Source organism: Meleagris gallopavo, unplaced genomic scaffold, assembly GCF_905368555.1.
Source record: "Meleagris gallopavo unplaced genomic scaffold, MGAL_WU_HG_1.1 scaffold_9, whole genome shotgun sequence".
In the NCBI taxonomy this organism is placed as follows: Eukaryota; Metazoa; Chordata; class Aves; order Galliformes; family Phasianidae; genus Meleagris; species Meleagris gallopavo.
In genome coordinates, this window is record NW_028147023.1 from 129,766 (window position 1) to 155,473 (window position 25,708).

Below are 25,708 nucleotides of genomic sequence, written 5' to 3' on the forward strand. Positions count from 1 at the left end.
GCTGACAGAGGAGCGCCGCCTCCCGTTGGCTGTTAGTAGCGAGCGACGTAAATATCAGCCAATCAGAAGGGAGGGGAGGGAACGACGGCTCTGTCCCTCCCTCCGACATGAGTGACGGCGCGCCCCACCAATCCCCGCGACGGTCTTCGCCGAGCGATGTCTGAGCCGCCCAACGGCGGCGCCGATCCGAGCGGGGCGGGGCGGGGCGTCCCGAGCGGCGCCCCGGGGCCGGATGAGGTTCCGCGGAGGGGAAGTTTGGTCTCCGCCGCCGCCGCCGCCGCCGCGGGCGCAGTGAGGCCCCCCGCCGCCATGGGGAACCGCGGCATGGAGGAGCTGATCCCGCTGGTGAACAAACTGCAGGACGCCTTCAGCTCCATCGGGCAGAGCTGCCACCTGGACCTGCCGCAGATCGCCGTGGTGGGCGGGCAGAGCGCGGGGAAGAGCTCCGTGCTGGAGAACTTCGTGGGCCGGTGGGTGCCGCGCTGCGCCGCGGGGGGCGGGGCGGAGCTCCGCGCTGGGCTCCCAATGGCGCCGCGCGTCCCGCCCGCATCGCTGCCCGCCGCTCGGGCCGGGGGCGTCACGGCGCCGCGCTTCGCCTCGGAGCTTCGCCGTTCGCTTCCGCGGGGCCGAAACCGGCGCTTTTTACTCGAGTTTGGCTGCGGATTTTTGCTCCGCTGCACCGGACCGCCGCTTTTCCCTCGCGTTTTGGGGTTATTTTTTGGCTCCGGAGCACCGAAATCTCCGCTTCCTCCTCACGTTCTGGGGATAATTCCCACTTTTTCCTCGCGTTTTGGGGTTTCCTTTGGTTCCAAAGCACCAAACCGTCCCACTTTACCTCAGAGTTTGGGGTTTTTTGGTTCCGTGCTCCCAAAACTGCCCCTTTTTCCCCACGTTCTGGGGTCCTCGGTTCCAAAGTGCCCAACTTCACCTCAAAGTTGGGTTTTTTTGGCTTCAAAGCCCCGAGCCGCCGCTTTCCTTCATGTTTTGGGGTTGACCACCGCTTTTTCCTCACGTTTTGGGGTTCTTTTTCGGCTGCACAGCCCCAAAAGCGCCGCTTTTATCCTCATCTTTTGGGATTAACTGCCGCTTTTCCTCACACTTTGAGGGTTTTTGGCTCCGCAGCCCCAAATCCGCCGCTTTTGGGGCTTTTTGGAGCTCCTCAGCGCCACAGCTGCCGCTTTGTCCTCCTATTTTGTTTGGTTTTTGACTTCAAAGCACTCAGCCGCCACTTTGCCCTCCCGCTTTGGGGTTAATTACCACCCATTCCTCACATTTGGGGTCATTTTTTGGTCTCCCAGCCCCAAAACCGCCACTTTTCCTCACGTTTTGGGGTCCTATTTTGCTCTCTGGCCCCAAAACCACCCCTTTTTGCTCACATTTTGGGGTGTGCTGCCGCTTTTCTTCGCGTTTTATCGCTATTTTTTGCTCCCTGGCCCCCAAACCTCCACTTTTTCTTCACATTTTCCCTCTTTTTGTTTTCCCAGCCCCAAAACCGCTCCATGTTCTCAACGTTTTGGACCCCAAAGCACCAAACCTCCTCATTTTTCCTCACTTTATGGCGTTTCGGGTCTCCCAAGGTCCCAACCTCACACCTTTTTCCATCCATTTTGGGCCTTTTTGGTCCCGCAGCGCCAACCTCGGTGCCTCACCCCCCCATATGGGGCCATTTCCCCCCCTTTGGGGCATTTTGTGACCCCCAAACACCCCACCCCACAACTTGGGGTTATTTGGGGCTGTTTTGACCCCGGAGCCGTTTGATTTTTGTCTCTCCTTCCCCATTTCTGCCCCAAAAAGGGGCATTTCTTGCACGGCGCCTCTCAGTGCTGCCCGTCCCCAGCACAGCAGGGATGGTTGGGTGCCTAACGACGTTCCCTGGTTAATTAGCAGCTAATTACACGCAGGATGTCCTTCCCGTGGTCACATGCAGGGTGACATCATCTGCCCTACAATGGCACACACACCCATGGAAGTGGCGGGCGGAGATAAGGAGGAGGGAGGATTGCAGCTGTGATAATTAATTAATTGTTGTGTGTGGGGATGGGGTGGGCGGCCCCACGTCCTCCCAGTGCGGATTGAGGCTGTGCTAATTGCGATAATTGGGATACCTGGGGATGGGATGGGATGGGATGGGATGGGGCCCTGATGTCCTCGCCTCCCCAGCCTTGCTGTGCTGCTGGGTTGGGTGATGGGGACAGCGCTAATTAGCTGTGCTAACGATCCGGCATCGAGCCGTGCTGTGTGCAGCCGGGTGGGGGTGGGAATGGGGGGAGAGCAGTGGGAATGGAATGGGAATGGGAAAAGGGTGATGGGAATCGGAATGGAGCGCTGGGAATGGAGCAGAGAGCAATGAGGACGGGGGAGAATTGGGGATGGGGAGGCAGTAGGAGTGATGGGGATGGGGGAGGAGAATTGGGAATGGGAAAAGGGTGATGGGAATGGGAAAAAGGTGATGGGAATGGGAATGGAAAAAGGGAAAGGAATGAAGAGAGCAATGAGGACGGGGTGAGAATTGGGGATGGGGAGGGCAGGAGTGATGGGGATGGGGGAGGAGAATTGGGAATGGGAAAAGGGTGATGGGAGCGGAAGAATGGGGAAGAGAGCGTTGGGAATGGGGGAAAGGGAACGAAGGGAGCGGTGGGGGTGGGAGGACGAGTGGGAGAGAGCAATGGGGAGGGTGGGAGTGGAGGAGAGGGGTGGGAGAAGGGATGAGGAGAGGATGGGGGTGGGAGGTTGGGATGAGGGACTGGGAATGTGAGGACAGCCTGCAGAGCGGCAGGCATGGAGCCGCGCACGGTGCCCCACAGCTGCCGGAGGGGCGGCCCTGGAGCCGGGCACGGAGAGCAGCCCTGACAATGGGGCCGTTGTGGGAGCACGGCCTCAATGGGGCGTGATGGGAAGCGGGATCTTTGGGATCCAGGCCGGGTGGGGGGGTCCCGGGGGCTGGAATTCCGGGGGGTTTTGCTGGAATCGCGGTGCTGCCAGGAGCCGAACGCTGGGGGTTGGGGGCGGAATCCCGGCAGTTGGAGGATCTGAATGTTGGGGTTTCTTGGAGAATTCTGGGCTCTGGGGAGCGGAATCCATGGGCACGAGGCAGCAGGGCGCCCTGGGGGCCAGGAGGGCCGGCGGCGTCCTGGGCTGCGCCACCCAGAGCCGGGCAGGGAGGGCAGGGAGGGCTGCTCCTCCTCCCTGTAAGGCCGCAGCCAGGGCGCTGCGCTCAGGGCAGGCTGGGCTGGGTGCTGGGCTGGGGGCTGTGTGCTGGGCTGGGTGCTGGGTTGGGTGCTGGGGGCTGGGCTGGGGGCTGGGTGCTGGGCTGGGCTGGGTGCTGGGCTGGGCTGGGTGCTGGGCTGGGTGCTGGTGCTGGGCTGGTGCTGGGTGCTGGGCTGGGTGGTGGTGGGTGCTGGGGGCTGGGCTGGGGCTGGGTGCTGGGCTGGGCTGGGTGCTGGGCTGGGTGCTGGGTGCTGGGCTGGGTGCTGTGTGCTGGGCTGGGTGCTGGGCTCTGCTGGGCTGGGTGCTGGGCTGGGTGCTGGGTGCTGGGTGCTGGGGCTGGGTGCTGGGTGCTGGGCTGGGTGCTGGGCTGGGTGCTGGGCTGGGTGCTGGGTGCTGGGCTGGGTGCTGTGCTGGGTGCTGGGTGCTGGGCTCTGCTGGGTGCCAGGCTGTGCTGGGCTGTGCTGGACTGGGCTGGGCTGGGCTCTGCCAGGCTCTGCTGGGGGCCGTGCTGGGGGCTGGGGGCCGTGCTGGGTGCTGGGGCCGTGCTGGGTGCTGGGGGCCGTGCTGGGTGCTGGGGGCCGTGCTGGGGGCTGGGGCCGTGCTGGGTGCTGGGGGCCGTGCTGGGTGCTGGGGGCCGTGCTGGGGGCTGGGGGCCGTGCTGGGGGCTGGGGCCGTGCTGGGGGCTGGGGCCGTGCTGGGTGCTGGGGCCGTGCTGGGTGCTGGGGCCGTGCTGGGGGCTGGGGGCCGTGCTGGGGCTGGGGGCCGTGCTGGGTGCTGGGGGCCGTGCTGGGGGCTGGGGGCCGTGCTGGGGGCTGGGGGCCGTGCTGGGGGCTGGGGCCGTGCTGGGGGCTGGGGGCCGTGCTGGGTGCTGGGGGCCGTGCTGGGGGCTGGGGGCCGTGCTGGGTGCTGGGGCCGTGCTGGGTGCTGGGGGCCGTGCTGGGTGCTGGGGCCGTGCTGGGTGCTGGGGGCCGTGCTGGGTGCTGGGGCCGTGCTGGGTGCTGGGGCCGTGCTGGGTGCTGGGGGCCGTGCTGGTGCTGGGCCGTGCTGGGTGCTGGGGGCCGTGCTGGGTGCTGGGGGCCGTGCTGGGTGCTGGGGCCGTGCTGGGTGCTGGGGCCGTGCTGGGTGCTGGGGCCGTGCTGGGTGCTGGGGCCGTGCTGGGTGCTGGGGGCCGTGCTGGGTGCTGGGGGCCGTGCTGGGTGCTGGGGGCCGTGCTGGGGGCTGGGGCCGTGCTGGGGGCTGGGGCCGTGCTGGGGGCCGGGTGCCACCCCAGGCACCTCCTTGGCTCCCGAGGCCGCCGGCCCGGTTGTGCAGGGAGCAGCAGGCGGCGCGGCCGCATCGCGTGCCTGGGACAGTGAGGCCGGCTGGGTGCGATGGGCCGTAAGGCGCCGCTCCTCCTCGCAAAGCTGCTGTGCGTCGCCGTGCCGCCCTCCCTCCCTCCCTCCCCTCGCCTCCCTCCCTCCCCTCGCCTCCCTCCCTCCCTCGCCTCCCTCCCTCCCCTCGCCTCCCTCCCTCCCCTCACCGCCGCTTCCTTCCGTCCCTGCAGGGATTTCCTGCCCCGCGGCTCCGGCATCGTCACCCGGCGGCCGCTCATCCTGCAGCTCATCTTCTCCAAGACCGGTACGGCCCTTCGCGGGCGGCCTTCACCCCGACCGGGGCGTTTGGCCCCAGTTCTGCTTCGGTTGGGTCTCCCCGCTCCCCGCGGTGGGGTTTGGGCTCTGGGGAGCAAACCTCGGGGTGAGGGCGACGTTGGGGGGGAGCAGAGGGAGAGCCCCCGTGAGAGTCCGTCTGTCCTTCCCTGGGCGTTAAGTCCTCAGGCTGGGGAACGAGAAGGGGAGGGTGGAGGCGGGCGCCCCTCTGCTCCCCGGTGTCCAGTTATCCCCACAGCACCCTGGTTACCCCAGTGACGAGGTGCTCTGTGGGCGTTTGGCTTCTGCCCCCGCTCCATTGGGCTCTGAGCACGGCGGGTTTCTGACCCCCCCCCCAACACCTCCCAGCAGCTGCTCCTAAAAGCCCCCCCTTCTCCCACTGCTCCGAGGTGCTGAGGTGCCCCCAGTGCAGCTCTGGGCCGGACCCCCCCAGTAACGTCCCCTTGTCCCCGTTGTCTCAGAATATGCCGAGTTCTTGCACTGCAAATCCAAGAAGTTCACGGATTTCGATGAGGTGCGGCAGGAGATCGAAGCGGAGACCGACCGGGTGACGGGCACCAACAAGGGCATCTCCCCCATCCCCATCAACCTGCGCGTCTACTCGCCGCACGGTCAGCCTCCTCTGGGGGTCCTGGGGGGGCTGGGGGCTGCCTTGGGGGTCCTGAAGGGAAATGGGGGGGGCTGAGGGCAAACGGGGGGGTCCTGAAGGGAAGTGAGGGCTGCTCTGTGGGCCCTCAAGGGAAATGGGCGGGGCTTTGGAGGGTCCTGAAGGGAAATAGAGGGTCCTGAAGGGGTGTGAGGGGTCCTGAGGGGAAATGGGGAGTTTTGAAGGGAAGTGGGGGATCCTAAAAGGAAACGGAGGGCTGCTTTGGGGGGTCCTGAAGGGAAACGGGGGCTGCTTTGGGGGTCCTGAAGGGAAATGGGGGCTGCTTTGGGGGCCTGAAGAGAAATGGGGGCTGCTTTGGGGTCCTGAAGGGAAATGGGGGCTGCTTTGAGGGATCCGGAAGGGTACGGAGGGTGCTTTGGGGTCCTGAAGGAAAATGGGGGCAGCTTTGGGGCCTGAAGGGAAGTGGGGGCTGCTCTGTGGATCCTAAAGGGAAATGAGAGCTGCTTTGGGGTCTTAAAGTGAAACTGGGGGGCCTGAGGGCAAACGGGGGCTGCTTTGGGGCCTGGAGGGGCGTTGAGGGGTCCTGTAGGAAAATGGGGGCTGCTTTGGGGTCCTGAAGAGAAATGGGGGCTGCTCTGGGGGTCCTGAAGGAAAATGGGGGCTGCTTTGGGGGCCTGAAGAGAAATGGGGGCTGCTTTGGGGGTCCTGAAGGGAAATGGGGGCTGCTTTGGGGGCCTGAAGGGAAACGGGGGCTGCTTTGGGGGTCCTGAAGGAAAATGGGGGCTGCTTTGGGGTCCTGAAGGGAAATGGGGGCTGCTTTGGGGTCCTGAAGGAAAATGGGGGCTGCTTTGGGGTCCTGAAGGGAAATGGGGGCTGCTTTGGGGGTCCTGAAGGAAAATGGGGGCTGCTTTGGGGTCCTGAAGGGAAATGGGGGCTGCTTTGGGGGTCCTGAAGGAAAATGGGGGCTGCTTTGGGGGTCCTGAAGGGAAATGGGGGCTGCTTTGGGGTCCTGAGGGAAATGGGGGCTGCTCTGGGGGTCCTGAAGGGAAATGGGGGCTGCTTTGGGGTCCTGAAGGGAAATGGGGGCTGCTTTGGGGGTCCTGAAGGAAAATGGGGGCTGCTTTGGGGTCCTGAAGGGAAACGGGGGCTGCTTTGGGGGTCCTGAAGGGAAAGAGGGCTGCTTTGGGGTCCTGAAGGGAAATGGGGGCTGCTTTGGGGGTCCTGAAGGGAAATGGGGGCTGCTTTGGGGGCCTGAAGGAAAACGGGGGCTGCTTTGGGGTCCTGGAGGAAATGGGGGCTGCTTTGGGGGTCCTGAAGGGAAATGGGGGCTGCTTTGGGGGCCGCTCCCCGTCCTGACGTCTCGCTGCTCCCTCAGTGCTGAACCTGACGCTGATCGACCTGCCGGGGATCACCAAGGTGCCGGTGGGCGACCAGCCGCAGGACATCGAGTTCCAGATCCGGGACATGATCCTGCAGTTCATCGCCCGCGAGAGCAGCCTCATCCTGGCCGTCACGCCCGCCAACATGGACCTGGCCAACTCGGACGCGCTCAAGATGGCCAAGGAGGTGGATCCGCAGGGTGAGCGGCCCGGCCTGCGCCTGGGGTTGCCCAGTTTGGGCCCGGTTTCGCCCAGTTTGGGCCCAGTTTGTCCCCGGTTCTGGCCAGTTTTGCGCTCAGGTTTAGGCCCAGTTTGGTTCGGCTCAGGTCCGGTCTGGGCCTAATCTCCGGCCTGGTTTAAGCCCAGTTAGCACTGGTTTGGGGCCGGATTTGCTCTATTTGGCCCAGTTTGGGGCCAGCATTCCCCAGTTTGGGGTCAGTTGGGCCCAGTCTGACCGAGTTTGGGCCCGGTTTGGCTGAGCTCGCCCTGGTTTTGGCCAAATTCTGCCAAGTTTCGGTCGGCGTCGTCCTCAGCTGGCCCAACCGCGGCCTGGTTTGGGCCCAGCCGCAGGCCGGCTCGGTGCTGCTTAATTGGTTTGCGGTCTCCTAATTGCTCGTTTGCGGGCGCCGCAGGCCTGCGGACCATCGGAGTGATCACCAAACTGGACCTGATGGATGAGGGCACGGACGCCCGGGACGTGCTGGAGAACAAACTGCTGCCGCTGCGCAGAGGTACCGCAGGGCTCCTCTCTGCCCTTCCAGGACCTTTCCAACCCAAACCCGATGGCGTTCTGGTCCTGAAGGAGCTCCTCCGACCCGTTCTGTGCTTCCCTGACCCTTAAGGACTCTTCCGACCCAACCGTGCTGTGAACGTGGGACCTTTAAGGACCCTCCCAGCCCATCCCACGGTTCCGCAGTGTTTAAGGACCTTCGGCCCAACCGTCCCATGATTTTATGATCCTGAAGCACCTTCACAACCCACCCCGCGGTTCTGCGACCTTTAGGATTCCCTACAACCCAACCATTCGTGGTTCTGTGATCCTGAAGGATCCTCCCAGCCCACCCCACGATTCTGTCACCCTTAAGGTTCCTCCAACCCCACCACCCCATGGTTTTACGACCTTTAAGGACCCTTCCAACCCAACCGTTTCGGGGTTCTGTGATCCTGAGGGATTCTCCAAACCCATCCTATGATTCCATGACCTTTAAGGACCCTTCCAACCCGAGCACCCCGTGGTTCCGCGATCTTTAAGGACCCTCCCACCCCATTGCAGGATACATCGGCGTGGTGAACCGCAGCCAGAAGGACATTGATGGCAAGAAGGACATCCGTGCGGCGCTGGCGGCCGAGCGCAAGTTCTTCCTGTCACACCCGGCCTACCGGCACATGGCCGACCGCATGGGCACCCCGCACCTGCAGAAGGTCCTCAACCAGGTGGGCAGGGGGTCCTCAGCCTCTGTGGGGCGGCGGGTGGTGGTGGGTTGGTGTTCGGTGCCCAGCTGTGGCCATGCTGGGTGTCCCTGTCCTTCTCTGGGTGCCCAGCTGAGGTGGTGCTGGGTGTCCCTGTCCTTCTGTGCCCATCTGGTGCCCAGCTGTGGCCATGCTGGGTGTCCCTGTCCTTCTGTGCCCATCTGGTGCCCAGCTGTGGCCGTGCTGGGCGTCCCAGTTCCTTCTGTGCCCATCCGGTGTCCAGCTGTGGCCATGCTGGGTGTCCCTGTCCTTCTGTGCCCATCTGGTGCCCAGCTGTGGCCATGCTGGGTGTCCCTGTCCTTCTGTGCCCATCCGGTGCCCAACTGTGGCCATGCTGGGTGTCCCTGTCCTTCTGTGCCCATCTGGTGCCCAGCTGTGGCCGTGCTGGGTGTCCCTGTCCTTCTCTGGGTGCCCAGCTGTGGCCATGCTGGGTGTCCCTGTCCTTCTCTGGGTGCCCAGCTGTGGCCATGCTGGGTGTCCCTGTCCTTCTGTGCCCATCTGGTGCCCAGCTGTGGCCATGCTGGGTGTCCCTGTCCTTCTGTGCCCATCCGGTGCCCAGCTGTGGCCGTGCTGGGTGTCCCTGTCCTTCTCTGGGTGCCCAGCTGTGGCCATGCTGGGTGTCCCTGTCCTTCTGTGCCCATCTGGTGCCCAGCTGTGGCCATGCTGGGTGTCCCTGTCCTTCTCTGGGTGCCCAGCTGTGGCCGTGCTGGGTGTCCCTGTCCTTCTGTGCCCATCTGGTGCCCAGCTGTGGCCATGCTGGGTGTCCCTGTCCTTCTCTGGGTGCCCAGCTGTGGCCGTGCTGGGTGTCCCTGTCCTTCTGTGCCCATCTGGTGCCCAGCTGTGGCCATGCTGGGTGTCCCTGTCCTTCTGTGCCCATCTGGTGCCCAGCTGTGTGTCCCTGCTGGGTGTCCCTGTCCTTCTCTGGGTGCCCAGCTGTGGCGGTGCTGGCCGTCCCCATCCCTTCTGAGCTCATTTTCTCCCATTTCTCGCCCTCCCCCCAGCAACTGACCAACCACATCCGGGAGACGCTGCCGTCGCTGCGCAGCAAGCTGCAGAGCCAGCTGCTCTCCCTGGAGAAGGAGGTGGAGGAGTACAAGAACTTCCACCCCGACGACCCCACGCGGAAAACCAAAGCCTTGCTGCAGTGAGTGAGCGTGGGGGGCTGGGCGGGGGGCTCTGCGCCGCGGGGGGGAGCGTCTGCCTTCCCCCAGTGGGGCCCGGCAGGACCCGAGCCCTGCTGTGACCTTCGAGGGCCCTTCCAGCCCAAAGCCGAGCCAGTTCATGGCTCTGATTGCCGGGGATGCGTCCAACCCAACGGTTCTGTGACCTTCGAGGGCCCTTCCAGCCCCCCCCATCCTATGGTTGCATGACTCTGTCACCTTTGAGGACCTGTCCGACCCAACCCGACGTACGGCTCCGTGCCTCTTTGGTCCTTAAGGACCTTTCAGAGTCAGCACATTGTTTGACGCCGTGGCTTCGGGGGCCCGTCCAGCCTCTCCATGGTTCTGTGACCTTCGAGGACGCTTCCAGCCCAGCCCATTTGTAGCCCCACGGCTCTGATCTTCGAGAGCCCTTCCAGCCTCTCCGTGGTTCTGTGACCTTCGAGGACCCCGCGCGGGGCCGAGCCGCGTGTCATTTGGGGGGCCGTGGGTGTTTGCGCCCCGCTCTGAGCCGCCGCCGCCCTCCCTGCCCCCAGGATGGTGCAGCAGTTCGGGGTGGACTTTGAGAAGCGCATCGAGGGCTCTGGTGACCAGGTGGACACGCTGGAGCTGTCAGGAGGCGCCCGCATCAACCGCATCTTCCACGAGCGCTTCCCCTTCGAGCTGGTCAAGGTGAGGTGGGCGGCGAGCCGCGGGCGGCCGGGACCTCGTTAGTGGGCGCTAATTGGGGAGCTCTGATCGCTGCTCAGATGGAGTTCGACGAGAAGGACCTGAGGAGGGAGATCAGCTACGCCATCAAGAACATCCACGGCGTCAGGCACGTGGGCGGGGGCGGGGGGGGAGTGGGAATTGGAGATGGTGTGGTGCAGGAGGGGGGTGGGAGTGGGGCTGGGGGCGTGGGAGGAGGGTGGGAGTGGGGCTGGGGGAGAGGTGGGGTTTGGGGCGCGGACACGGGGGGGCCGCTCACCCGTTGCCGCCCCGTTGCCCCCAGGACCGGGCTGTTCACCCCCGACCTGGCGTTCGAGGCCATCGTGAAGAAGCAGGTGGTGAAGCTGAAGGAGCCGTGCCTCAAGTGCGTGGACCTCGTTATCCAGGAGCTCATTAACACCGTCCGGCAGTGCACCAGCAAGGTACCCCCCCCCCCCCCCGGCTGGGAGCGCGGCCCCCCCGTCCCCCCAGCCCCTCCCAGCCCATTCCTGCCCTCCCTGCTCCCCCCAGCTCGGGCCGTACCCCCGCCTGCGGGAGGAGACGGAGCGCATCGTCACCACGCACATCCGGGAGCGCGAGGGCAGAACCAAGGACCAGGTGGGTGCCCCCAGCGCTCGCAGCCCCGCAGCCCCCGAGATCCCCCCCACAGCCCCCACCCTCAGCCCCACAGCCCCCGAGATCCCCCCTACAGCCCCCACCCTCAGCCCCACAGCCCCCGAGATCCCCCCTACAGCCCCCGCAGCCCCCACCCTCAGCCCCACAGCCCCCTGAGATCCCCCCTACAGCCCCCCGCAGCCCCCACCCTCAGCCCTACAGCCCCCCCAGACCTCCACCCTCAGCCCCTCATCCCCCACCCTCAGCCCCACAGCCCCCCCAGACCCCCGCCCGCAGTTCCGAAGCTCCCAATCCCAACCCCCCCCTCCCAGAACTCCTATGTAACCTGTAATCCCAGACCTCCTATTCCCAATCCCAAATCCTCCCTCCTCCTGGTCCCAACCCATAATCCCAAAGCTTCGCACTCCCAATCCCAAATTGCCCCCGCTCCCAAATCCCCCCACCCACAACCCCGGACCCCCCCCCCATAATCCCAGAGCTCCCACCCCACCCCGCTGACCCTCCCACCCCCCCAGATCCTGCTGCTGATCGACATCGAGCTCTCCTACATCAACACCAACCACGAGGACTTCATCGGCTTCGCCAAGTGAGCGGCTCAGGGTTGGGGGGGGTCCTGCTTTGGGGGGGGGGTCCCACAGCCCAAATAACGCAGCACCAGCGCCTGGTGAGCTCACAGGCCCCCCCCCTTCACCATGACCCCCCCCTTCACCATGACCCCCTCTTCACCATGATCCTTCTCCTTCACCATGACCCCCCCCTTCACCATGACCCCCCCCTTCACCATGACCCCCCCTTCACCATCTCGGCCCCCCCTGAGGTCATTGTGGAGGTCTCTGGGTTCATTAGCAGAGCTGCCACAGGCAGAGGCAGCTCGTTAAGGTAACGAAGGCTCTCACTGTGGTTGTGGATGCCCTGCAGGACCCCCCCTTTTCTCGGACCCCCCATTTCTCCCTGTTCTCTCTCATCTCCTCACGTCCCCCCTCTGCTGTAACTCTCCTCTTTCTTTCCGTCCTCGCTCTGTCCGGGGGCTCCAACCTCTCCCACCCCAAAGCTGTTACAGTGAGCAGCACCTGAGCAGCGGGTGCGTATGGCAGCGTGCTGAGAGGGCAGGGCCACAACTGCATGCTGCTGCGGCCGGGGGCAGAGAATGGAGTCGGGGACGGGGACAGAGCTGGGGCTGCGCGCCGCTGCGGCCTGGGGACGGGGGAGGGGGCTGGGGACAGGGACAGGGCAAGGACAGGGCCAGAGCTGCGTGCTGCTGCAGTCTGGGGAGTGGGAGAGGGTCCTGGGGGACGGAGAGGGGCTCGGGGGCAGGGACGGGGTCCTGGGGACAGGGACAGGGCCGGGGCTGCGTGCTGCTGTGAGCTGGGGACGAGGACGAGGTCCTGGGGACAGGAATGGGGTCCTGGGGACAGGGACGCAGCTTTTGGCGTTGTGGGGATGTAGGCAGGGAGCGGGGCTCGGGGTGGGGGTCTGGGGTCTCCTCCCCACTGAGCGCTGTGTCTGTGCTTCGGCTTTCCCGTCCTGCGTGCCGTGCGTGGCCGGGGGGAGGTGTGGGGCGGGAATGGGGAGAAGCGTGGGGCTGGAAGGGAGGGTGGGGCGGGGTGGGAGAAGGCTTTGGGGCCGCAGATGCAGGGCTGAGTGCCAGGGAAGGAGCTCCGCCGGCCCGGCGCGGTGCCGCCCCCCTCCCCTCGCACCCCTCGGCCCCCCAGCCCGGGTTTGGGGTCTCGTGCCGTGGGGCGATGGGGAGAAACCCCCAGATGGGCGCCGCTCCTCCACGAGCAGCTGAGTGCAGCGGTGCAGGGGATGCTGGTGCTGGTTTGTGCTGACGCCCCTGTGGCCGCTTGTGTGTCTGTGCGTGTCTGCGTGTGTCTGCATGTGTCGGTGCGTGTCTGCGTGTGTCTGCATGTGTCAATGTGTGTCTGCGCGTGTCTGCGCGTGTCTGCGCGTGTCTGCGCGTGTCAATGTGTGTCTGCGCGTGTCTGCGCGTGTCTGCGTGTGTCTGCGCATGTCTGCATGTGTCAATGTGTGTCTGCGTGTGTCTGCATGTATCAATGTATGTCTGCGTGTGTCTGCGCGTGTCTGCGCGTGTCAATGTGTGTCTGCATGTGTCAATATGTGTCTGCGTGTGTCTGTGTGTCTGCATGTATCAATGTATGTCTGCGTGTGTCTGCGCGTGTCTGCGCGTGTCAGTGTGTGTCTGCGCGTGTCAATATGTGTCTGCGTGTGTCAATGTGTGTCTGCGTGTGTCAATGTGTGTCTGCATGTGTCAATATGTGTCTGCATGTATCAATGTATGTCTGCGTGTCTGCGCGTGTCTGCGTGTGTCAATGTGTGTCTGCGTGTGTCAATGTGTGTCTGCGCGTCGGCGTGTGTTGGTGCGTGTGTCTGCGCGTGTCGGTGCGTGTGTCTGCGTGTGTCTGTGTGTGTCGGTGCGTGTCTGCTTGTGTCTGCGTGTGTCTGCATGTGTCAGTGTGTGTCTGCGTGTCGGCGTGTGTTTGCGCGTGTCTGCGCGTGTCAGTGTGTGTCTGCATGTTTGTGCGTGTCGGCGTGTGTTTGCGCGTGTCTGCGTGTGTCAGTGTGTGTCTGCATGTCTGTGCGTGTCAGCATTTGTCTGCGCGTGTCAGTGCATGTCAGCGCGTGTCGGCACATGCAAATGGCAGCCGCCCCGCTGTGCTCCTGCTCCTCGCACGTCCCGGTGCCGCTGGCTGCACGCCGTGCTCCGCGTCCTCGCGCCGCTGTGCCGCAGGAGGAGTGCAGGCCCCGCTGCGCTCTGCCGGCCCTCAATCCCCCACCTCTCCCCTTCCAGCGCCCAGCAGCGGAGCACGCAGGCCAACAAGAAGCGCGCCGTGCCCAACCAGGTACGGCCGTGGGGGGAGCGGGGACCTGGGTTGGGAGCCCCCCGTGTCGGCCTGGGGGGGCTGGGATCCACCGGCCTTCTTCCGGAGGGGCTGGGATCCGTCAGCTCCCTTCTGGGGGGGCTGGGATCCGTCAGCTCCCTTCGGGGGGGGCTGGGACCCACCGCCTCTCCCCTGGGAGGTTTGGGACCCGCCAACTCCTTGGAGGGGCTGGGACCTGTGAGCTCCGTCTTGGAGGGGCTGGGATCCGCCGGCTGCTCTCTGGGGAGATTTGGGATCCTCCAACTCCTTCTTGGAGGGGCTGGGATCCACTCAGTCCTTCCTGGAGGCTTTGGGATCCACCAGTTCCTCGGAAGGTCTGGGATCCGCCCACCCACCCCTTCCTGGGGGGTTTGGGACCCAGCGCCCCTTCGAGTGGTGGCCCGGAGGTGGGAGCTGTGCCCCACGGGGAGGGGGCTTTGTGCCCCCCGCGTCCTCCGCCGCCCCCCCGCTCGTTAGGCAGCGCTGCGACGAATCATTAACGGCACCGATTGTCATTAATCGCATGTCACTTTTTCTCTTGCTGTTTTTCTGCTTTTTCCCCACCATTTCCGTGCTTCCCGCTCCCCTCTCCCCCCCTCCCCTCTTTCTGTCTCCTCATCCCGCTCCCCCCCCTTAATTTTTCGCACCGTAAGGGTGAGATCCTGGTAAGTACCCGGGGGCCGTGCCGAGCCCCCCCCATCACAGCACCCCGTTGCGGCCGGGCTCCCCTCCCTGCCGAGCTGCACAGCGCCGGGCGGAGCCCCGCAATTAAAGCCTGGAGGCGCCGAGCCCCAAATCGGCCCCGATTCGCCCCGATTTCGCTCTCCTCCCCACCCCCCAGCGGATGGCGCTCAGCCCCTGCCCCACGCCGGGCCCCCAGACGCGACCCCTCGCAGCAGAACCCCCTCTCGGTGCCTTAATTGTGGGGCTCCGACCCCCCCCCCCGCTGGCGTGCCGAGCTGTCCGTGTGTCTGTCCCACTAACAGGGGGCCTGGCGTGGCTCTGGCCGCAGCCCGGCCCCAAAGCCTGCAGCGCTGAGCCGCCCCGCGTCCCCGCTCTGCTCCTCTCTGCTTTAATCCCGGCTCCCATCCGCGCCCCGCACCGAGCCCAGCAGCCCCCGCCCCGCAGAGCCCACCCAGAGATGGGGGAGGAGGGTGGGAGCCCCCAGGGGTCCTGCAGGGAGCTGGAGGTTGGGGTCCCCCAGAGGTCCTACAGGGTGCTGGAGGTTGGGGTCCCCCAACGACCCGGAAATCCCATAGGGTGCTGTAGGGGTTCTCCAACACCCCGGAAATCCCATAGGGTGCTGTAGGGGTTCTCCAACGCCCCGCAGATCCCATAGGGTGCTGTAGGGGTTGCTCGACGCCCCATGGCTCCTATGGGGTGCCATAGGGGTTCCCCAACCCCCCCAGCGATCCTCTGGGGGCACAGAAGCTGTCCCCACAACACAGGGGGCACTGCTGGGACTCAGCGCAGCCCCCGCCCCCAAATAATTTGTGCTGTGCCCGTTGCTGCCAGCTGTGTTGGCCTCCACGGGGCTGGAGGCTGCAGGCGCACCGAGCAGCTGGGGGGCTGCTGGGGGGCTGCTGTTGGCGTTGGGTTCTGTTGGCTCACGGTGCGGTGTGGGGCTGGGAGATGGCTGTGGGTGAGCATCACGGGGTCTGGGGGCTTCTGGGGGTCCTGCCCTCCTGCCCACGCTGTCCTTGGGATCCACCCGCTTCTTCCTGGAGGGATCGGGACCCCCCACCTCCTCCCGGAGGGATCGGGACCCCCCCAACTCCTCCTGGAGGGATGGGGACCCCCCACCTCCTCCCGGAGGGATCGGGACCCCCCAACTCCTTCCTGGAGGGATGGGGACCCCCCAACTCCTCCCGGAGGGATCGGGACCCCCCAACTCCTCCCGGAGGGATTGGGACCCCCCACCTCCTCCCGGAGGGATCGGGACCCCCCACCTCCTCCATGGGGTGTAGGGATCCATGAGCTTGCTCTGGCGGTGGGGCAGTGGGTGGGGGTGGGGGGCTGGGGGCTGCGGCTGCCCCATAACGGCCCCGTCGGCCCCACACGCCGCAGGTGATCCGCAGGGGCTGGCTGACCATCAACAACATCAGCATCATGAAGGGCGGCTCCAAGGAGTACTGGTTCGTGCTGACGGCCGAGTCGCTCTCCTGGTACAAGGATGAGGAGGTGAGGCCGGATCCCCCAGCCCCAAATCCCCCGTGGGACCCCTGTGGCGGAAGCCCTTTGAGATCCCTGTGGTGAAACCCCTTTTGGAACTCCTTGGGACCCTTTTGGGATCCTCTTTGGGGGCCTCTTTAGGAGAAGCCCTTTGGGACGCTCTTGCAACCCCTGGAATCCATTTGGGACCCCTTCGGGTTTTCCCTTTAGGGGATCCTCCTTGGGATCCCTCTCGAACCCCTTTGGGACCCTCCAGGAATCCATCTGGAACCCTTCTGAGGGGATCCTTTTAGAAACCCCTGTTGGGATCCCTTTTGAAGCCATTATGGGACCTTTCTGGGGTCGCTTTTGGAGCCCATCGGGGGATCCCGTTAGGAACCCCTGCTGGGATCCCCGTCGAACCCTTTTGGGATCCCACCGGGATCCTTTTGGAGCCCCTCCGGGGATCCCGTTGTGACCCCGCTGACGAGGTTCCCCCCCAGGAGAAGGAGAAGAAGTACATGCTGCCGTTGGACAACCTGAAGATCCGGGACGTGGAGAAGGGCTTCATGTCCAACAAGCACGTCTTCGCCATCTTCAACACGGAGCAGCGGTGCGTGGGGTCCCTGCTGGGTCTGGGGGGTCCCTGCTGGGTCTGGGGGTCCCTGCTGGGTCTGGGGGGTCCCTGCTGGGTCTGGGGGTCCCTGCTGGGTCTGGGGGTCCCTGCTGGGTCTGGGGGGTCCCTGCTGGGTCTGGGGGGTCCCTGCTGTGTCCCGGGGTCCCTGCCGGGTCTGGGGTCCCTGCCGTGTCTGGGGGTCCCTGCCGGGTCTGGGGGTCCCTGCCGGGTCTGGGGGTCCCTGCTGGGTCCGGGGGGTCCCTGCTGGGTCTGGGGGTCCCTGCCATGTCCCGGGGGTCCCTGCTGGGTCTGGGGGTCCCTGCTGGGTCTGGGGTCCCTGCTGTGTCCTGTGGGGTCCCTGCTGGGTCTGGGGGTCCCTGCTGGGTCTGGGGGTCCCTGCTGGGTCTGGGGGGTCCCTGCCGTGTCCCGGGGGTCCCTGCCGGGTCTGGGGGTCCCTGCCGTGTCCCAGGGGTCCCTGCCGTGTCCGGGGGTCCCTGCTGGGTCTGGGGGTCCCTGCTGTGTCCTGTGGGGTCCCTGCTGGGTCTGGGGGTCCCTGCTGGGTCTGGGGGGTCCCTGCCGTGTCCCAGGGGTCCCTGCCGTGTCCGGGGGTCCCTGCTGTGTCCCGTGGGGTCCCTGCCGTGTCCCAGGGGTTCCCCCATCCCAGGGTTCCCCATTCATGTCGGGAGCTCTGTGCTTTCAGGCACTGCCGCATTTTGGGGGGGGGGTCTTTGGCTTCTGAGGGTGGAGATGGCAGAGGCCAGCCTTGCTTTCCTTGCACCAAACCAGGCCTTCCTGCCCCACTGTGGGCTTCCTTCACCCCCTTTTGGGTTCCCTCCCCCATTGTGGGGTTCCCTCGCTGTCTGTGGGGTTCCTTCCCCTATTGCAGGGTTCCCTCCCCCACTGTGGGCTTCCTTCACCCCCTTTTGGGTTCCCTCCCCCATTGTGGGGTTCCCTCGCTGTCTGTGGGGTTCCTTCACCCACCGTGGGATTTTCCACCCCCACCACGGCGTTCCCTCACCCGTCGTCGGTTCCCCCACCCCCCTCAGGGCTTCCCTCCCCCACCGTGGGCTCCCCTCTCCCTCCACAGCCCAACCCCTCACCTTCCCCCCCCAGGAATGTGTACAAGGACCTCCGTCAGATCGAGCTGGCGTGCGACTCGCAGGAGGACGTGGACAGCTGGAAGGCGTCGTTCCTGCGGGCCGGCGTGTACCCCGAGAAGGACCAGGTGAGCCCCCAGCTCGGACCCCCCCGCCCTGCTGTGACCCCCCCGCCCTGCTGTGACCCCCTGCTGTGACCCCCAGCTCGGACCCCCCCGCCCTGCTTTGACCCCCCCGCCCTGCTTTGACCCCCTGCTGTGACCCCCAGCTCTCACCCCCCTGTTGCCTGGCTCTGACCCCCCGCTCTGCTCTGACCCCCCCCAGCTCTGACCCCCCCCACTCCCCCTCTGATCCCTTCCTTCCCCTTTCAATCCCCCCTCTGACCCCTCCCCCTCTACCACCCCCCTCTCAGACCCCCCCACTCTGACCCACTGCTCCGGCCCTCCCGCTCTGACCCCCCCCCAGTGTGACCCCCAACTCTGACCCCTCCCCCTTTGACCCCTTCCCCTCTGAAGCCCCCCTTATACCCCTCCCCCTCTACCCCCCCCTCGACCCACTGCTCTGATCCCCCCAGCTTTGACCCCCCCCCAGTGAGCCCCCTGGCTCTGACCCCTCCCCCTCAGACCCCCCCATTCTGACCCACTGCTCCGGCTCTCCCGCTCTGACCCCCCCCCAGTGTGACCCCCAGCTCTGACCCCTCCCCCTTTGACCCCTTCCCCTCTGAAGCCCCCCTTATACCCCTCCCCCTCTACCCCCCCCTCAGACCCCCCCCCCCTGACCCACTGCTCTGACCCCCCCGGCTTTGACCCCCCCCCAGTGAGCCCCCTGGCTCTGACCCCTCCCCCTCAGACCCCCCGGCTCTGACCCCTCCCCCTCAGACCCCCCCACTCTGACCCACTGCTCTGACCCCCCCAGCTTTGACCCCCCCCCCAGTGAGCCCCCTGGCTCTGACCCCTCCCCCTTTGACCCCTTCCCCTCTGAAGCCCCCCTTATACCCCCCCCACTCTGACCCACTGCTCTGACCCCCCCCAGCTTTGAACCCTCCCCCCCCAGTGTGACCCCCGGCTCTGACCCCTCCCCCTTTGACCCCTTCCCCTCTGAAGCCCCTCTTATACCCCTCCCCCTCTACCCCCCCCTCAGATCCTCCCACTCTGACCCACTGCTCTGACCCCCCCAGCTTTGACCCCCCCCAGTGTGACCCCCAGCTCTGACCCCTCCCCCTTTGACCCCTTCCCCTCTGAAGCCCCCTTATACCGCCCCCCACTCTGACCCACTGCTCTGACCCCCCCCAGCTCTGACCCCTCCCCCTCAGACCCCCCGGCTCTGACCCCCCTCTGCCCCCAGACGGACAGTGAGGACGGCGCTCAGGAGAACACGTTCTCCATGGACCCCCAGCTGGAGCGCCAGGTGGAGACCATCCGCAACCTGGTGGATTCCTACGTGGCCATCATCAACAAATCCATCCGCGACCTCATGCCAAAGACCATCATGCACCTCATGATCAACAACGTGAGCGGGGGCTGCGGGACCCCGAGCCTGGGGAGCTGTGGGGGTCCTTGGGGTCCTCAGGGCTGCGGGACCTCAAAACCTGGGGAGCTTTGGGGGTCCTTAGGGCTGCAGGACCCCAAACCTGGGAGCTTTGGGGGTCTTTGGGGTCCTCAGGGCTGCGGGACCTCGAGCCTGGGGAGCTTTGGGGGTCCTTGGGGTCCTCAGGGCTGCGGGACCCCGAGCCTGGGGAGCTTTGGGGGTCTTTGGGGTCCTCAGGGCTGCGGGACCCCAAACCTGGGGAGCTTTGGGGGTCTTTGGGGTCCTCAGGGCTGCGGGACCCCAAACCTGGGGAGCTTTGGGGGTCTTTGGGGTCCTCAGGGCTGCGGGACCCCAAACCTGGGGAGCTTTGGGGGTCTTTGGGGTCCTCAGGACTGGGGGACCTCAAAACCTGGGGAGCTTTGGGGTCTTTGGGGTCCTCAGGGCTGCGGGACCTAAAAACCTGGGGAACCATATGTGCACCCCCCAGAGCCTCCATCTGTGGGGTGAAATCACCGACAGCCCCACAGATGGGGGTGAAATCCCCCCCTGGAGGGTGAAAGCCCCCCTTGGAGGCACGCGGCCCCCAGATGGGCTGAAAGCCCCAAAGGTGGGAGGGCAAAATGATCTTGGTGGGGTGCAGCCCCCCAGATATGGGGCTCAATGCCTCCATGGGGTGCAGCCCCCCCAGGTATAGGGGTGAAATCTTCTCTATATTATGCAGCCCCCCAATCTGGGGGTTCAGTCCCCTCTGTGGGGTGCAGCCCCAAATCTGGGGTTCAATCCCCCCCTGGGGTGCAGCCCCCAAATCTGGGGGTTCAATCCCCTCTATGGGGTGCAGCCCCAAATCTGGGGGTTCAGTTCCCTCTATGGGGTGCAGCCCCAAATCTGGGGGTTCAGTCCCCTCTATGGGGTGCAGCCCCAAATCTGGGGGCTCAGTTCCCTCTGTGGGGTGCAGCCCCCAAATACAGGGGTTCAATCCCCCAGACATGGGGTTCAATCCCCTCTATGGGGTGCAGCCCCAAATCTGGGGGTTCAGTCCCCTCTATGGGGTGCAGCCCCAAATCTGGGGGTTCAATCCCCTCTATGGGGTGCAGCCCCAAATCTGGGGGTTCAGTCCCCCACGAGACGCAGCCCCCAGATCCGGGCTCCCCCCTCCAGTCCTTAGCAGGCCGCGCTGCTCCGCCCCCCCCGCCCTGACGCCCCCCGCCCTGACGCCCCGCTCCCGCAGACCAAGGATTTCATCCACTCGGAGCTGCTGGCCTTCCTGTACTCGTCGGCGGATCAGAGCAGCCTGATGGAGGAGTCTGCCGAGCAGGCGCAGCGCCGCGAGGAGGTGCTGCGGATGTACCAGGCGCTGCGCGAGGCGCTCAGCATCATCGGCGACATCAGCACCAGCACCGTCAGCACGCCGGTACCCGCCGCCCGTGGACGACACCTGGCTGCAGGCCGGCACCGCGCACAGGTGGGCGGGGGGCGGGGGGGAGGTGGGGGCTGCTGGGGGGCTGGGGGGGGGGAGGGGGGCTGCTGGGGGCAGGGGGCTGGGGGGGGGGGGGGTTGGGGGCTGGGGGGGGGGAGGGGGCTGCTGGGGGGGGGGGGGGGGGGGTTGCTGGGGGGCAGGAGGCTGGGGTGGGGGGCTGCTGGGGGGCCGGGGCTGAGGGTGGGGGCTGGGGGGGGCTGGGGGGTGGGCTGCTGGGGGGCAGGGGGCTGGGGGGGGTGGGGGTTGCTGGGGGCAGGAGGCTGGGGGTGGGGGGCTGCTGGGGGGCACGGGGCTGAGGGTGGGGGCTGGGGGGGGGCTGGGTGGGGGTGGGGGCTGCTGGGGGGCAGGGGGCTAGAGGGGGGGGGGCTGGGGGTGGTGGGTGGGGGCTGCTGGGGGGCAGGGGGCTGAGGGTGGGGGCTGGGTGGGGCTGGGTGGGGTGGGGGCTGCTGGGGGCAGGGGGGCTGCTGGGGGACACGGGGGCTGAGGGTGGGGGCTGGGGGGGGCTGGTGGGCTGGGCTGGCTGGGGGGGGCAGGGGGCTAAGGGGGGGAGGGTGGGGGGCTGCTGGGGGGGCACAGGGCTGGGGGGGGGTGGGGGCTGCTGGGGGGCACGGCTGGGGGCTGGGTGTGGGGCACGGGGCTGGGTGGGGGGCTGGGTGGGGGTGGGGCTGCTGGGGGGCAGGGTGGCTATGGGGGGACTGGGGGGGGCTGGGTGGGGGTGGGGGCTGCTGGGGGGCAGGGGGCTGAGGGAGGGTGGGGGGCGCTGGGGGGCACGGGGCTGGAGGGGGGCTGGGGGGGGCTGCTGGAGGGCAGGGGGCTGAGGGCGGGGGGCTGCTGGGGGCCCCAACCTTCCCGTGGTTCTGGGGGGGTCCTGAAGGTTCCTCCACCCCACCCCCCGGTTGATGTCTGGGACCCCTCCCAACCCCACCCTCCTGTGCGTTGTTGACCTTCCAGGACCCTCCCCCCCCCCTCCCCCCCCCCCAGCCATTGCACGTTTATGGCCGTTTCCTTACAGCCCCCCCACCCAACCACTCCCGCACGTTTATGGGGCCGCCTTTCATCTCCCCCCCCCCAACCACTGCACCTTTATGGCCGCTTCCTCGCAGCCCCTCCCACCCCAACCACATCCGGGCCTTTATGGTCCCTCAGACCCCCCCCCCCCGCCCCCCCCCCACCCCGCAGTTGTTTATCTGCACCGTACTGACCCCCCCCCAATTACGTATCAGTGCTGATCTGATGTTCTGACCCCCCCGAAATCCCCCCCCCATTTTGTACCGGTGCTGTTCTGACCCCCCCACCTCCCCCCCCCATTTTGTACCGGTGCTGTTCTGACCCCCCCACCTCCCCCCCCATTTTGTACCGGTGCTGTTCTGACCCCCCCCACCTCCCCCCCCCATTTTGTACCGGTGCTGTTCTGACCCCCCCACCTCCCCCCCCATTTTGTACCGGTGCTGTTCTGACCCCCCCACCTCCCCCCATTTTGTACCGGTGCTGTTCTGACCCCCCCATCTCCCCCCCCATTTTGTACCGGTGCTGTTCTGACCCCCCCACCTCCCCCCCCCCATTTTGTACCGGTGCTGTTCTGACCCCCCCACCTCCCCCCCCCATTTTGTACCGGTGCTGTTCTGACCCCCCCACCTCCCCCCCCCATTTTGTACCGGTGCTGTTCTGACCCCCCCCACCTCCCCCCCCATTTTGTACCGGTGCTGTTCTGACCCGCCCACCTCCCCCCCCATTTTGTACCGGTGCTGTTCTGACCCCCCCATCTCCCCCCCCCATTTTGTACCATTGCTGTTCTGACCCCCCCACCTCCCCCCCCATTTTGTACCGGTGCTGTTCTGCCCCCCCCATCTCCCCCCCCCATTTTGTACCGGTGCTGTTCTGCCCCCCCCATCTCCCCCCCCCATTTTGTACCGGTGCTGTTCTGACGTTCTGCCCCCCCTCTCCCACAGCCCCCCCCCGCAGCGCCGTCCCATCTCAGCCGTTCTGCCCCCCGGCCGCCCGCCGGCTGTGAGGGGTCCGACTCCAGGACCGCCGTTGCTGCCCATCCCTGCGGGGGGGCCCCCGGCCTTCGCCGCCCCCCCCATCCCCCTCCGGCCCGGACCCCACAACGCCTTCGCTGCTAACAACGACCCCTTCCCGGCCCCCCCGCAGATCCCCTCTCGGCCGGCGCGCGTCCCCCCCGGCATCCCGCCCGGCGTGCCCAGGTAAGGAGTGGGGGGCGGGGGTCCTCGGGGCTGGGGGCGGCACCCGCGGGGGGATCGAGCCCCATGGCTGGGGGGCTGCACCCCATAGCTGAGGGGCTGCACCCCACGGGGGGATCGAGCCCCATGGCTGGGGGGCTGCACCCCATAGCTGAGGGGCTGCACCCGCGGGGGGATCGAGCCCCATGGCTGGGGGGCTGCACCCCATAGGGGGATTGAGCCTTATAGCTGAGGGGCTGCACCCCACGGGGGGATCAAGCCCCATAACTGGGGGGCTGCACCCCATAGCTGAGGGGCTGCACCCCATGGGGGGATCGAGCCCCATGGCTGGGGGGCTGCACCCCATAGCTGACGGGCTGCACCCCACAGAGGGATCGAGCCCCATAGCTGGGGGCTGCACCCCATAGGGGGATCGAGCCCCATGGCTGGGGGCTGCACCCCATAGGGGGATCGAGCCCCATAGCTGGGGGGCTGCACCCCATAGCTGAGGGGCTGCACCCCACGGGGGGATCGAGCCCCATAGCTGGGGGGCTGCACCCCATAGCTGAGGGGCTGCACCCCACGGAGGGATCGAGCCCCATGGCTGGGGGGCTGCACCCCATGGGGGGATCGAGCCCCATAGCTGGGGGGCTGCACCCCACGGGGGGATCGAGCCCCATGGCTGGGGGCTGCACCCCATAGGGGGATCGAGCCCCATAGCTGGGGGGCTGCACCCCATAGCTGAGGGGCTGCACCCCACGGAGGGATCGAGCCCCATGGCTGGGGGGCTGCACCCCGTGGGGGGATCGAGCCCCATGGCTGGGGGGCTGCACCCCATAGGGGGATTGAGCCTTATAGCTGGGGGGCTGCACCCCACAGGGGGATCGAGCCCCATGGCTGAGGGGCTGCACCCCATAGCTGAGGGGCTGCACCCCACGGGGGGATCGAGCCCCATAGCTGGGGGGCTGCACCCCATAGCTGAGGGGCTGCACCCCACGGGGGGATCGAGCCCCATAGCTGGGGGGCTGCACCCCATTGGGGGATTGAGCCCCATAGCTGGGGGGCTGCACCCCATAGCTGAGGGGCTGCACCCCATGGGGGGGCTGCACCCCACCAAGGTCATTTTGCCCTCCCACCTTTGGGGCTTTCAGCCCATCTGGGGGCCGCGTGCCTCCAAGGGGGGCTTTCACCCTCCAGGGGGGGATTTCACCCCACAGATGGGGGCTCTGGGGGAGTTCACCCCCTACGTGTGGGGGTTTCCCTCTGTATCGCCCCCAGATGGGCACCTCGCTCCCTAGGAGGGATTTCACCCCACATAAGTCGGGTTCCCCCCCCCCCCCCCATAGGGGGCACCTCCTCCTCCTGTAGCGATCTGCCCCCCATGTGGGGCTGCCACCCTCCACAGGGGCTTTTCCCCCCCATATGTGGGGCTTTGCCCCCCCCAAAGGCAATTCCGCTCTCTGGGGGGGGGGGGAGCTTTCACCCCACATATGTGGGTCTCCCCCTATAGGGGGCACCTCTAGCCCTCTGCCCCCCCCATTGCCTTTACAGGGGGATTTCCCGCCCCCCTTGCTGACTGACCCCCCCGCTGACCCCCCCCTCTCCCCCCAGCAGGCGCCCCCCGGCAGCCCCCTCCCGCCCCACCATCATCCGCCCTGCTGAGCCCTCCCTGCTCGACTGAGGCCGCCGGCGCCGCGACCCCCGGGGGGGGCAGGAGGAGGGTGAGGAGGGGGGGGGGGGGACCCAGCGACTGCCCCCCCCCCTAAAAAAGGCTCCGCTTCTCCTCCTGTGCCCTCCCCGCCCCCCCCCCCCCCGAGGCTGTGGGCTTTTGGGGCCGAACGTTGCACTTTGGGGTCCGAATCGCCCCCCCTCCTCCCCCCCCAGAAGTTTTGTATTAATATATTATGTATAAAACTTAGCCTTTTTTTTTTTTTTTTTTTTTTTTCCCTTTTTCTCTCTCCGATTTCCCACCCAAAAATCGATCGCTGATTCCCCCCCCCCCCCACCTCCCCCCCCCTTTAATTCTGCAGTTTCACTTTTTTAGAGCACTGGGACATTTTCTATCGGGAGAACGGCGGCTCTGCGTTAATGCATTAATTACCGCCGCTAATTGCTCTAAATCTGCCACGGGGCGGGGAAGGGCCGAGGGGGGTTCCCTGATTGCCCCCCCAGCTCCATTTGGGGGGGGGAGGGGGGTCCTGTGCTTATGGGGCACAGTGGGGCTCTGTGCCCCCCCCCCGACCCCAACGGGATGGGGGCACCCAGAGCTCAGCACGGCGCCCCCAACCCACTTATGGGTGCTATGGGTTGGGGGGGGCCGTGCTTATGGGGCTCTGTGCCCCCCCCCCGCCCCCCGCTCCCGACTCCAATGGATCAGGTTGGGGGGGAGGGGCGCACAGCTCAGCCCCCAGCACCGCGGGGGAAGGAACCCCACTTATGGGGCTCAATGGGCCGGGGGGGGAGGGTGCCCGTGTTTGTGGGGACCCCGTGTGCCCCCCCCCCGCCCCCCCCGCGGTGCCTTCAGCGGATGTAAAATATTCTTCATTCAGTGCCAATGGAACCAAACAGCAAAAGGAGGAGGGGGGAGCGGGGGGGCTCAGGGGGTCAGCGCCCCACCTGGGGGGCGGAGGGGGGGGTCCCTGTGCCGCTCCCCCCCCCCTTCCCCCCCCGGCCTGCGGGCAGAGCCGGGCCCGCGCCCCTCCCCGCCCCCCCCCCCCCCCCACCCATAAGTCCTCCGGGCTGAACCCAATTAATGGACTAAAAACAAACAGAAATGCAAAAAATAAGGAAAAACCACCAAAATACCAACAGTGCCGCTGCGGGGGGGGGGGGCGTTGGGGGGGGGTTGGGGTCTCGAGACAACCTTGGGTCCCCCCCATCCCTGGGTGTTGCAGAGCCCCAAAGCCTTCTGTGAGGTTTTTTTTGGGGGGGGAATGAATGGGGGGGGGGTGGGGGCTGGGGTCCCCTCCATTTGGGCTGTGTGAAGGTT

At 66.5% G+C, this 25,708-nt stretch overlaps 1 protein-coding gene across 1 annotated transcript; it reads left to right on the plus strand.

Moving 5' to 3' along the window:
- The first annotated feature begins 182 nt into the window (after positions 1–182).
- On the plus strand, positions 183–24,637 carry DNM2 (dynamin 2). The gene is given in 23 exon segments (XM_085215217.1): positions 183–470; positions 4,751–4,824; positions 5,315–5,464; positions 6,836–7,039; positions 7,472–7,570; positions 8,113–8,273; positions 9,311–9,453; positions 10,006–10,141; positions 10,219–10,286; positions 10,461–10,599; positions 10,688–10,774; positions 11,308–11,378; positions 11,844–11,873; positions 13,602–13,653; positions 14,325–14,336; positions 15,739–15,852; positions 16,326–16,435; positions 17,552–17,663; positions 18,880–19,044; positions 20,291–20,476; positions 20,478–20,524; positions 22,489–22,743; positions 24,334–24,637. Coding segments are annotated over 23 exon segments (2,643 nt in total). The 5' UTR covers positions 183–309; the 3' UTR covers positions 24,401–24,637.
- Positions 24,638–25,708: the final 1,071 nt, after the last annotated feature.